Raw genomic sequence first — 13,716 nt, 5'->3', positions numbered from 1 at the left:
AGAGAAGGGAGAGAGAGAGAGAGAGAGAGAGAGAGAGAGAGAGAGAGTATTTGAGCAAAGCAGTCTTAGCCAGGCATGCTGATGGATTGAGCCTCTCGTTTGTTTTATTTATCTTCAATTATCCACTGAGCAAAGCAAAGCACTGGCTGGTGGGATGGACACGTCACACTAAGAGGAGGAGTGTTTCTTTGTCTTCTCTTTGTGTGCGAGAGAGAAAGAAAGAGAAAGAAAAAGATAGAGAAAAAACAGAGATGGGAAATAGTGCATGGCTATACGCAGCCTTCTCCATACTGTCCGTTCTCGCTCTTCTCTCTCACTATAAAGATACATACAGTACAGAGCGCTGCTGTCTATCAACTGTGCTGACGTCCAAGATGGCGGCAAGACCTAAGCCAGCGGGCCGCCAGCCTCTGAGGGGGTTTGAGTAATGACCCCATCCAGACAAGGGCAAGTAATTATAACACTGGAAAGCCTGGCATGTGACCAGGGTGGGAGATTTCTGTGGGAAAGCTAGTGTGTGTGTATGTGTATGTGTATGTGTGTGTGTGTGTGTGTGTGTGTGTGTGTGTGTGTGTGTGTGTGTGTGTGTGTGTGTGTGTGTGTGTGTGTGTGTGTGTGTGTGTGTGTATGCGCACACGTGCGTGACTTAGTTTAGTTCCCGATTCACCGGCACGGTCATCACATTCTACAATGATTTTGAATAATTAAAATGTTAAATTAACTGGATAATGTCTTGGACGGCCATGTTCCAGCTCTGACACTGGCGATTAAAGCTTCCACTAGACCTACTAGCCTCTCTCATTCCACCAACCAGAGGACAGACAAAACCTGTGTCTTAACTGAGATGGAGTTAGAACAGGTAGCTAGAGACAGTTCAAAAGAACAGTATGCACATCCAAAAGTGTCCACAGTTGCAGGGTACAACAATTCCACAAGGAAAGTTGATGAATACCCACACAATTAATGCATTGTTTTATCAGCAACTAGTTGGACCTCAAAGGGTTTTCATCAGGCTTAACTAAGGTTTAGCAATGATCCACCTTCCTCAACTGTACTGAACATTTCAGCCCAAGAGGAGCTGACAGAGAGAGAACGGCTCTGCCCTGTATTTAGTAAGAGACAAATACAAACGCTCTGTTTAAGAGACGAGTCTGAACGGCTCTGACGCATGTGATGTCATAATGATTAACATAGTGTTTGTGGTGATGTGGTACCCACGCATGAGAACCACAAGTTAGTATACACATCGGTGGAGGCTGCTGAGGGGAGGGCGGCTCATAATAACGGCTGGAACGGCAGACATGGAATGGCATCAACCACCTGGAAACCATGTGTTTGTATTTGATACCATTCCGCTCCAGCCATTGCGACGGACCTGTCCTCCCCAATTAAGGTGCCGCCAACCTCCTGTGATACACATAATATATATACACAATAGTCACAGCCTTTATCTGAAAAGGGGGGGATTCTACCAATTCTTTTGACAGCGTATTTAGGAGAAGCCCAAAGTGTCTGCTTCCGGTTATGTAAGGCAGCAACCCCCTCTTTGTCTGACTGGGAAAATGGGATTAGTTCACAATGAGTCTGGTATTTTAGAACAAAGGGGAAGGAATAGAACACAGGCACGTCCTTTAGAGAGGAGAGAGATCCTTCCATTTTGAGTGCTTGTTTATGAATAGCTTTATGGAGAGCTTATGCACTAGAAAACATGATTAGCATATCCCACTGTACATATGCAAATGACAAAGGGATGGGAATACATATTAGTGCAGTAACCTGCCCATCAAACCTGGTTGAGGGGAAACAATTATGGTAGGCTATCGGAATGCGTTTCAATAAAGGATATACCAGTAAAAAAAATATGAAATCATTAGTGTACAGTAGAAGTGGAAAGAATGGTTAATCCGTTACTGAAATAAGACCAAAAGGAGATTGTTTTACCTTCGATGTCTTGCATATTTGCCGCTGACATGTCCACTTCCATCACAGCCTTGTGTTGGACAGCTGCGATGAAACAGAAACACACACTGAGTATGCACGTAACTCACCATTCTCCACACTGAGTATGGACATAACTCACCATTCTCCACACTGAGTATGCACGTAACTCACCATTCTCCACACTGAGTATGCACACCATTCTCCACACTGAGTATGCACATAACTCACCATTCTCCACACTGAGTATGCACACGACTCACCATTCTCTACATGGAGTATGCACATAACTCCCCATTCTCCACACTGAGTATGCACACAACTCACCATTCTCCACATGGAGTATGCACATAACTCACCATTCTCCACACTGAGTATGGGCATAACTCACCATTCTCCACACTGAGTATGGACTTAACTCACCATTCTCCACACTGAGTATGCACACAACTCACTATTCTCCACACTGAGTATGCACACAACTCACTATTCTCCACACTGAGTATGGACATAACTCACCATTCTCCACATTGAGTATGCACATAACTCACCATTCTCCACATTGAGTATGCACATAACTCACCATTCTCCACACTGAGTATGCACACATCTCACCATTCTCCACACTGAGTATGCACACAATTCACCATTCTCCACACTGAGTATGCACATAACTCACCATTCTCCACACTGAGTATGGGCATAACTCACCATTCTCCACACTGAGTATGGACATAACTCACCATTCTCCACACTGAGTATGCACACGACTCACCATTCTCCACATGGAGTATGCACATAACTCCCCATTCTCCACACTGAGTATGCACACAACTCACCATTCTCCACATGGAGTATGCACACAACTCACCATTCTCCACATGGAGTATGCACATAACTCACCATTCTCCACACTGAGTATGGACTTAACTCACCATTCTCCACACTGAGTATGCACACAGCTCACCATTCTCCACACTGAGTGTGGACACAACTCACCATTCTCCACACTGAGTATGCACACAGCTCACCATTCTCCACACTGAGTATGGACATAACTCACAATTATCCACTCTTCCCTTGTTCCATCTGTTCATCCATCTACTATTAATATGCTGTTCAGTTTCTGTTTTCTTCTCCACACTTTTATTGGATGTTCCTCCCCCTTTGAAATCATATAACATTTCTACCTTTACTCTACACACAATGCACTCTTATTGTACTCCTGTATGTACCGTATGCACTGTTATGGTTATTCACACTCCAATCTGGTCTTACTCCCTCACCTAGCCCCTCCTCTCATTTTAGCCTAATCCTCATCATAACCATCATAACCCTCTCCAGTATCACAGTGGCATATCTCCCCAGACCAGACCAGACAGAACCGTCACGGAAAGTCAGGCGTATTTGCCCTGATGACTATCCGCTCTCTGGGGAGCGACGCCATCGAGCGGCATTATCGGCATTATGGACGCCTCGGCCTGGAGATAGGCTGGCCATCGATCCGCTGACTAATTGCTATCTGCAGGCAGCGGTGGAGAAAGGAAAGAGGGAGAGAGCAGAGAGAGAGAAAGAAAGAAAGAAAAGAGGGGGAAGAGAGAGGTAGAGATGGGGAGCCACACTGTCTGTGGAAATTAGAAAGCTATACTGTATGCGTCCAGGTGGGATATTATTTATTGATAGGTGGGTCCAGAATGTTATGTCTCAAAAACAATTATCCCAGCATGTAAAGGCTGAAAGTATAAAAGTATCTTCGGACCAGGATTAAATGGCCAAATAAAAGACATACATGAGAACTCTTAATGGATAACTGGAGCACCAAAGTAAGGTTGTCCATCATCGATGCAGGGAGATCCAGTGGGCTGATCCCATCAATGGGTTTCATGGTCTAGTACAGTGGTTCCCAAACTTTTTATAGTCCCGTACCCCTTCAAAACATTCAACCTCCACCTGCGTACCCCCTCTAGCAGCAGGGTCAGCACACTCTCAAATGTTGTTTTTTGCCATCATTGTAAGCCTGCCACACACTATACGATACATTTATTAAACATGCTCTTATAGGACCAGGGCACAAATAATAATATAATAATAATCAATAATTTTACTCTTTATTTAGCCATCTTACATATAAAACCTTATTTGTTCATCAATAATTGTGAATAACTCACCACAGGTTAATGAGAAGGGTGTGCTTGAAAGGATGCACATAACTCTGCAATGTTGGGTTGTATTGGAGAGAGTCTCAGTCTTAAATCATTTTCCACACACAGTCTGTGCCTGTATTTATTTTTCACGCTAGTGAGGGCCGAGAATCCACTCTCACATAGGTATGTGGTTGCAAATGGCATCAGTGTCTTAAGACGACTTTCAAGTAGTAAGACATATATAAAAGCAACAGATACCATTAATAAGAAGGGGCTAGAAGCGTTTAATATGGTGAGCTACCGAGTGGCTAGGACAGCAAGCCCCATACTATTGTGGAGGACTTAATTCTTCCTGCTGGGACAATGGCTGGCTTTTCCCTCAGAATGGCTGGGACAATGCTGAGGGAAAAGGCCCAAAAAACTATACAGACAGTGACTTCATCAAATAACACTGTTTGACGACGCATCAGTGACATGGCAGGAGACGTTTTGAAATAATTACTGCTTCGCATACAAGCCAGTGAATTCTATGCATTACAGCTGGATGAGTCAACAGACGTGGCGGGCCTGGCACAGCTCCTGGTATATGTCCGATACGTTTATGGGAGGTCAATTAAGGAAGACATCCTCTTCTGCAAACCACTGGAAACCACGATAATCGGAGAATGTATTTTTAAAGTACTGGACAGCTTTGTGACATCAAATGGAGTTTGGTGGTCAAGATGTGTTGATGATGAGTTTCTCACACGACTGGCCTATCTGGGTGATTTTTTTCTCGCCTGAATGATCTGAATCTAGGATTACAGGGACTCTCCGCAACTATATTCGATGTGCGGGCCAAAATTGAGGCTATGATTAAGAAGTTGGAGCTCTTCTCTGTCTGCATTAACAAGGACAACACACAGGTCTTTCCGTCATTGTATGATTTTTTTGTGTGCAAATAAACTCAAATGTCAAATGTGATATAGCGAAGCACCTGAGTGAGTTGGGTGCACAATTACGCAGGTACTTTCCCGAAACGGATGACACAAACAACTGGATTCGTTATCCCTCTCATGTCCTGCCTCCAGTCCACTTACCGATATCTGAACAAGAGAGCCTCATTGAAATTGCAACAAGTGGTTCTGTGAAAATTGAATTGAATCAGAAGCCACTGCCAGATTTCTGGATTGGGCTGCACTCAGAGTGTCCTGCCTTGGCAAATCACACTGTTGTTCTCCCTCAAAAAACTCCTGTGACTTATTTTTTAAATTGGCATGTTTTGTTTCAAAATATCTGCACAAGAGTGAAGGTTTCATCGAGTTGTGAGATAGTACTTTTGCACAAATAACACACTGTGGGTGAGGAAAGGCACAACTCCCAATATAAGTGAACCCCAAATCAATGTAATCCTCATCATATTTGCGCCTCTTCGATGGTCCAACATCCCTGTCTGTTGTTCGGTGCCTTCCCAGATACGGGGGCAGTAGCTCTTCGGCTGCATCAGATTCATAACTGTCAGTGTCCATGCTAGCTGGGCTAACAACAAATGTAGAGTTACTGACGCTAGCATTGGATGTGGTCGTGGAAGCAGAACAACTTGTGTCGTCGACGGGTGTAGGTAGAGCTGTTATGTGTCTCTATGAACACGGGCCATACTTTTTTGTTGTTGCCATTTATCCATTTTCGAGCAAAAGGAATGAGCAGCAGCTTCGTGTGGCTACAATATGGGCCGTTAGTGGAATTGCCGCGAGAGAGTAACGCTTAATGTGATTGGATGTTAATTATTTGACTAGGCTACCTGTATTTGACATTGTGTTGTTATTTCGCTGAACACTAGATGGTTTCATTTTATTTTTGGAAGTGAAACAAGGCTACTCAGGTGAGAGAAAAAACTCACCCAAATGTATAACCTCGTTGGAAAATATAAATGGACTGTTTGAATATGTGAATCACATTTTTATTTGGCATACCCCCGACGGTATTGCTCGTACCCCTGGGCGTCTAGTACATGCAATTCAATAAACTTAGTTAGCAGGGACAACACACAAGGGTCAATTCAGGATCGTCTTATGCCCACTGTACTGACAGGTCTATCCACCTGTCAGTACAGGCTAACGATGGAGTTTGCAGTGGGTTTTAATAAGTTAGATTTGATCAAAGAGAACTTCGACTTGAATTATTTACTGGCAATAGGGTTTGTCAGGATAGATAGAGAGAGAAAAAAACGGAGAGACGGGATAGCGAGACAGAAAGGAAGAGAGTTAGAGAGAAAAGAGCGAGAGAGCGACTGGTACAGATGAAGTGAGATACAGAGTGAATAAGGGAGAGAAAGTGAGAGATGAGAATAAAAGAGAGAGGAAACCCAAGGAAGTAGCATGCAGAGTAAATGGCGTCGCCCTCCTGTCTGAAGAGGTGATTGTAGTGCTCGTCTCTCGCTGCACACTGAGAGGCTGGGAGTACTCCACAGCCATTATCGGCCCTCATGGCCTTTCATCTCTCAGCCTCTCCCTCCCACTCTCTACCTCCCTCCCTCTTTCACTCACACACATGGGGGTTAGCTGGAAAGGCAGGGGAACAGGGACAATGTTTATCAGTAATACTGACCTGAACAGCTCTGGTATCGCTGGTTCCACAGGCACTGAGAAATACAGGCAGAGAGAGAGGGGAGAAAGGGATGGGGAAAGAGGGAGGGGAGAGAGAGAGAGGGAAGAGAGAGAGATGAGTGAGAGGGGAGAGAGGGACGGGGAAAGAGGGAGGGAAGAGAGAGGGGAGAGCGAGAGAGGAGAGAGAAAGGAGAAAGAGGGATGGGGAAAGAGGGAGGGGAGAGAGGAGAGAGGGAGGGGAGAGAGGGAGGGGAGAGAGGGAGGGGAAAGAGGGAGGGAAGAGAGAGGGGAGAGCGAGAGAGGAGAGAGAGAGGAGAAAGAGGGATGGGGAAAGAGGGAGGGGAGAGAGGAGAGAGGGAGGGGAGAGAGGGAGGGGAGAGAGAGGGGGGAGAGAGAGAGAGGGAAGAGAGAGAGAGATGAGTGAGAGGGGAGAGAGGGACGGGGAAAGAGGGAGGGAAGAGAGAGGGGAGAGTGAGAGAGGAGAGAGAGAGGAGAAAGAGGGATGGGGAAAGAGGGAGGGGAGAGAGGAGAGAGGGAGGGGAGAGAGGAAGGGGAGAGAGAGGGGGAGAGAGAGAGAGGGAAGAGAGAGAGAGATGAGTGAGAGGGGAGAGAGGGACGGGGAAAGAGGGAGGGAAGAGAGAGGGGAGAGCGAGAGGAGAGAGAGAGGAGAAAGAGGGATGGGGAAAGAGGGAGGGGAGGGAGAGAGGGAAGCGAGAGAGGAGAGAGAGAGGGGAGAGAGGGAGGGGAGAGAGAGGGGGGAGAGAGAGAGGAGAGGGTGGGAGGGGAGAGAGAGAGGGGAGCGAGAGAGGAGAGAGAGAGGGAAGAGAGAGGGAAGGCAGAGAGGGATGGGGAGAAAATAATGAGTGAGGGGATGCGAAAGAAAAAGAGTAATCCCTATATCTTAAAAGGATGCTTTCATCAAGGTTAAACACAGTGAAAACCATATTCAATGGAGGCAGGCACACTAACACGATGTAATTGGCTGGATAGACTTCCTGGAAAATTGTGAATTCAAGAGTGCCTCATGTAGGATGGCTTGTGAGGTGAGAGGCAGTGTGAGGAGAAGAGTGAAGTAGTGAGTGAAAGAGCTGTGTGTGTGTGTGTGTGTGTATTTGTGTGTGTTTGTGTGTATGTGTGTGCTTGTGGGTTGGGGTAAGGTCACCCTGAGTGGCGCCTGCAGTGATTTGAGGAGAGTGCAGACGCACCTCGGATACCTTTTGAGCGTGTGCGATGGCGCTTCTCGTCTGCATTCACCTCCATCTGCAGAGGAGACACAAACAGATAGTCAGAGATAGAAGCCCTGCCAGGGCCTGTGCCAAGAGAAGAGTGGCTTTCGCGGCCTGGCACCTGGGTCTGTCTGTCTGTCTGCCCGCCCGCCCGCCCGCCCGTCGGTCCCTCCGTCCGCCCGTCTGTCACTCTCTCTTATGAACACACACAGAGACACCTACACCCCAATTTATCCCGACAGTAATTGCCTGGTGCCAAAGCTTCACTGTTTCTGACACTGTGAAATTGCATTTATTTTCTCTTTAAAAGGATTAAGAAATGTAGATTTTGCCAGGTGCTAATGTCACCCAAACCTTTCCTTCATGGTGCTTTGAAATATGTATGCAAATGTACTGTGAAAACAAATGCATAATTGCATTGGTTCTTCTTCTGGTCCATATTTGTGTACGGATTATGATTTTCAATCGTTCGCCAACACAGTCACGCTTCTTCATTAAAGGGCACCTATACTATTTTTTACCTAAAGGTGTCATCTTTGCTCTATACCACTTGGCACATTCCTCAAACAAAGTCATATATTTCTAGAGTATAATTATAATCCCTCCCATATTCCGCTAGACCACATTATTCCCTGTGTACACAATGTTCTGCATGCCTCTCAAATCAATGTCTCATCTCTAAATCCTCTTTTTAATCTCACAGATATCACATCACTCCCACTCCACAATGTCTCCCACACTAGAGCCATCATCTCACAGTAAAAGAGGATCCCGACCGGTCAGAGGAGCATTAACCGTTGATGAGTTGAAAGACGGGGCGCATTCTGTTCTTCCCAGATGTTACTGAACATCTGAACGCTCGCTGAGTTGTGGACCATCACAGGCTAGCTGGGTTTGGATGTCTCTTCAATGCGCCACGATTTATTAAAGTGCCACTGAAGCCTTCAGTCCTAATGGTGGAAGCCGTCCTGTTTTTTTTATTTTTATGCTGGCCATAAATGTTTCAAACGGGGAAACTAAAATGATCAAAGCCAACGGTACCTAGTAAATCTTATTAGTGTGGCGAACGGCGGGGTGTTTTTGGGAGGGGGGGGGAGGAGGAGAGCCTGAAATTATACTTCTGTGGAGCGGCACAGGGGTTTCCATGGTAATAAGAGGAAATCCTACCTCAGGGGAAAAAAACAAGAAGTTATCAATCCGTGTGGCCCAACTCACCACACTCTATTTACGGTGACAATTGGCTCATGAGAGACAGACAGAGCAAAGGAGCAAATATGAGGGACGATGAATGAACTGCATGACAGAAACTCAATTAGTCGTCACCTGCTGAGACTAGCCAGGCTCAACATGATAATGCTGTGCTTTGCACTGGTGTTTTTCAACAACCATATGGGGAGCACTCATCACCTGACCTCAACAGTGCTGCACTTTATGTCAGAAAACACAACGTGAGCTATTTGCTCCTGGCTATGGTGAGTGAGGGAGTTCCACAGACACACACACAATACACACAACACACACGCACACACACACACACACACACACACACACACACACACACACACACACACACACACACACACACACACACACACAAACACCGTGCCTATCTACAACTGTCAGATTCTCTCTAAGGGCTTCTCTCAGCCGCCATGACAACAACAACAACAGCATCTCCGTCGCCGCCACTTCCTCCATCAAGGCCCCTTGTGAGACCGGTGCCCAGGTCCCTGAAAGCCTGTCTGAGACTCGTCCGCCCCTCTGGGTGTTAAGAGCCCTCCTCACCCTCCCCACCCTCCTCACCCTCCTCACCCTCCACACCTGCCCGTTTTTTTACACAAATGTCACAGATGTAATAGCTGGTGGAGCTTGCAGTAATGGAAAGATAAGGAAGATCTGTTTCCCCAATGTTCATACCGTTTTACCGTATTTATACTGTATATTGCAGATAAGAGGCAGAATAACTCTCATTCGTGCCCTTTCTGTGCCGTCTGTGTGTGCGTATGTGTGTGTGCGTGCGTGTAAGTGTGTGTGTGTGTGTGTGTGCGTGTGTGTGTGTGTGTGGTGGGGGCTGGGACCACAATTCACATCGTTATCGGTTTTCCTTTGTTTCACCTTGAAGTTTTGGGAGAATATGTCTCAGGCATATGGTGCTACCCCCCACACACACCTCTCCACCGCCCCACTCCTCAGCCTGCGTTGGTATTCCTTCAGTGAGTCATTGGGGAGGTTTCCCGAAAACCACACTTGCATGATCAAATTTCACTGCAACTAGGTATTTACGCCATGCATCACCCAGTGACAGTAAACATGCATGCTCGCTCCATCTAAGTGCATATGAATAGTTGTGAAGGACCAGGCTGATAGCAACTGAGTGGGTGCCAGAGATAGAGAGGGAGATAGAGAGGGAGATAGAGAGGGAGATAGAGAGGGAGAGATAAGGATGGAAATCTGCTGTCAACATTTTCTCCAGTGGGTGTTGTTCTTGCAGGTAGGTAGCTATCACTCTGAGACGAGCTTGTGGAAAGGTTTGGGTGTGACAGAGTTTTGTATCTTTACCTTTAATGGTTTGGATTGAGTATGACAGAGGTGTGGCTCTACATCTTAAAACAGGGTTATGAGATTATCAAGATGTACCGTATCGTTATAACTGAAATTGTTGCTGTAACTGTACCTGAAATGGTTTGGGGTGAGATTGCTCTTTGGTCCAGACCTCTGCTTCCTCCGTTGCCCACAACAGTAGACGTTTGACGGAAGAGAAAGGGATCACCACTCTCTCAAGTTCATTTTCTGCAAAGAATTAAAAAACAATATCCATACTTAGGAATTCAAATCTCCATGCGAATCATAATTACCCACGCTGTATGATAGCGTTTGGCTTGAGTTTCCTTCCTTTGAGAAGGAAGCTGATGATAGAATCATGAATAGTCACATAGTATAACATGTATGCTATATACGGAGTGAATGTGATTTCCTCCCTCCCGATAGCTGCTTGTCATTTTATGAAATAGACTTGGCAAGGCGGTAATTAGCTAGATCTATCATATTCTGCAGGAAGTGGGAAAAAATATAGCTAATGATCCATGCCACCCTCCATGATTTCTCTTCAACTCTGCCGTCCTGTGAATTGAAAAGAGACAAAGATAGCGGGGGAGAGAGAGAGAAAGTGTGCGAGTGAGAAATAGACAGGAGGAGAGAGAGAGAGAGAGAGAGAGAGAGAGGAGAGAGAGAGAGAGAGAGAGGAGAGAGAGAGAGAGAGAGAGAGAGAGAGAGAGAGAAGAAGGGGTGTTGGGTGGACAAAGCATGCTTGGCAGCTCCAAGGGGGTTCAACCACTGCTGATGTAAAACAGGCCAGATATAAGAGGCTTATTTATCTCCCCTGACCAGGGCAATGGCAATAACACTGCCTCTCAAAACACAGACGCCCAGGGACAAACAAAGAGCAAGAGACAAAACGCAGAGCAAGATGCATGGTGAACACAGAGGATGCACAGTGAGAGAAAGTGAGAGAGAGAGCGAGAGCCATTTTAGGTATTTCGGCAGTGTGACGTCAGGTCACAACATTTCCCTCCATTGCTCCCCACACAAACGTGGGGAGATAGCAGAGAAAGTGTACATGATGCAGCAGTGATGAATGAAGCCCTCCTCAGGGAGACTGCCATGTTGCTTATAATCAGACCCACACACATGTACACACACACTCTCTCTCACACACACACACACACACACACACACACACACACACACACACACACACACACACACACACACACACACACACACACACACACACAACACACACACACACACACACACACACTTCCATACAGTCCAAATAGCCAGTCACAGCCAGAGCTGCAGTCACAGGCACTACCACATCTCTACAGTAAAGCTTACAATAGCCAGAATACTGCTAGGGAGATAGGGGCGTCGGGGTGTGTTTGTGTGTGTGTGTGTGTTTTCATGTAGTGGGTTTTCACAGTTTTCCTTTGAACCACTGGGGGTTCTCATTCTGTTTCCTGCTCTCTCTTTCCTATCTCATCCTCTCTCTTCCTCTCTCTCTTCTCTGTCTCCTTTTGTAGTTGAAAAATAGCAAAAACCCTAAAGCATATACCCAAAAGACTTCTCTCTGCTTCCCTGGGAAGGGGACATCTACAATCAGCGTTCAGCTTTAGTTTCAGAGTTACATCCCCCTCCTACAAAAAAACAATGAAAAGTTCCTTCCTCCCTCAAACCTTTACTTTTCCCTCAACTCAGTCTCCCTCTCTTCTTTTCTCTCTCCTCTCTCCCTTCTCTCTACACACTCACCTCTCTCCTCTCTGTCCCCCCAGTTCTCTAATCAGACACTGAGTGCCGCTGGCCCTGCTCTCTGATTGGTCTGATTAAGGCCTTGATTTGGGACAGAGGATGAAATCAGAGCCCTGACGTGTCGTGTTGTAGCTTCCCACATCCCAATGCCTTGGCCTACTTCTCTCTACGGGATCGTGTGTGTGTGTGTGTTTTAGTAATCCATTCCTACAGCAGAGATGGTATTCATTATGGTTAGTGTGTGCTACTCTTTCAGCACCAAGGACAGCGACAGAGTGACCTCAGCAAGGCAGTAGCAGCGCTGACTACAGCCCAGACAGACAGGCTGGGCTGTAGCCATTCATTACAAATCAACACACAAACACACACATATGCACTAACGCCGCACACACACACTTTTTGGAGTGAGTGATGGTGTGTTTGTGTAATTGCTGTTATTTCATAACCCATAGAGGTGGGGGGGAGGGCGGACTTAGCCCTTTTCAAAAGTGATATTTATCAGAGCCAGGGTATGTGGTCTGTAAATAGCAGTTGTATATAGCCTGCTATGTGGTGACTGTGAAAACCATTTGCAATGAAAGTCCACAGCAGAGAGATAGGCTTAGGGAGACTGTGCACGAGACACACACACACAGGCACACGCGTACACACAGGCACACGCGTACACACAGGCACACACGTACACACAGGCACACACGTACACACAGGCACACACGTACACACAGGCACACACGTACACACAGGCACACACGCAAGCCTAAAATAGCCTTCAGTTTTTAAGAGTGACTGGGGCTGCCTGACCTACATTTTGCGGAATGTGTGTGCGCAGCACAGAGGAGAGGAGCTCTATCTAAATATTCTTTGTCATTTCTCTCTCTCTCTCTCTCCTTTATCTCTCTCTCTCTCTCTCTCTCTCTCTCTCTCTCTCCTTTATCTCTCTCTCTCTCTCTCCTTTATCTCTCCTCTCTCTTATTTTCACGCCTTTAGTCTTTTACACACACAGACACACACAGAGAGAGAGAGAGAACTGCCTTGGCACTCAGAGCTTTAGAAGCAGGTCTCTTTAAAACACAATGGCCATTTGGAAGGCACGGCCAGTCTGGGGAGGCAAGGTGATCATTGACCTGTCATGATGCAGGCTGTGATGCCATGACTCATTTATGTCATCTCCACACTGTCATGGAGGTGTGAGGTCTTGGGGGAGGCTGGGGGAAGAAGGGTAAGGTAGCAGTCCAGTAGAAGAAGAGGGAATCATCAGAGGGGTAGGGACAGGGGGAGAGGGCAGAAAGGAGGCAGGGGGCGACAGGGTTAGATGGGGTAGACAGAAGCAAGAACGTGGGAGAAAGCCATGGGAATGCAGGCTACTGTACATCGGATTCAGTCTTTTACGGTTATCACGTCACACTGTGCGACGATACCAAATTAAAATCTTGACATCAACCTGGACGGACTGTATGATTTGCTTCAATTCTGTCGTCACATGCTGCGATTGGTTTGAGAGGCTAAATCAGCCGA

At 46.5% G+C, this 13,716-nt stretch overlaps 1 protein-coding gene across 2 annotated transcripts in view; it reads right to left on the bottom strand.

Annotated features, from left to right (window-relative positions):
• Positions 1–13,716, bottom strand: part of LOC115162486 (myelin transcription factor 1-like protein) — a 111,897-nt gene that overhangs the window by 59,221 nt on the left and 38,960 nt on the right. For both annotated transcript variants that reach the window (XM_029713825.1, XM_029713826.1), the window contains exons 2-5: positions 10,568–10,683; positions 7,882–7,927; positions 6,669–6,702; positions 1,942–2,004 (exon numbers count right to left, since the gene is read on the bottom strand). In XM_029713825.1, coding sequence (XP_029569685.1) covers positions 1,942–2,004; positions 6,669–6,702; positions 7,882–7,927 — 143 coding nt within the window. In that variant the 5' untranslated portion in view covers positions 10,568–10,683. The remainder of the gene's footprint in view (positions 1–1,941; positions 2,005–6,668; positions 6,703–7,881; positions 7,928–10,567; positions 10,684–13,716) is intronic.

The sequence above is a fragment of the Salmo trutta genome, chromosome 25, assembly GCF_901001165.1.
Source record: "Salmo trutta chromosome 25, fSalTru1.1, whole genome shotgun sequence".
NCBI classification, from domain to species: domain Eukaryota; kingdom Metazoa; phylum Chordata; class Actinopteri; order Salmoniformes; family Salmonidae; genus Salmo; species Salmo trutta.
This window is presented reverse-complemented; position numbering and strand designations above follow the sequence as displayed.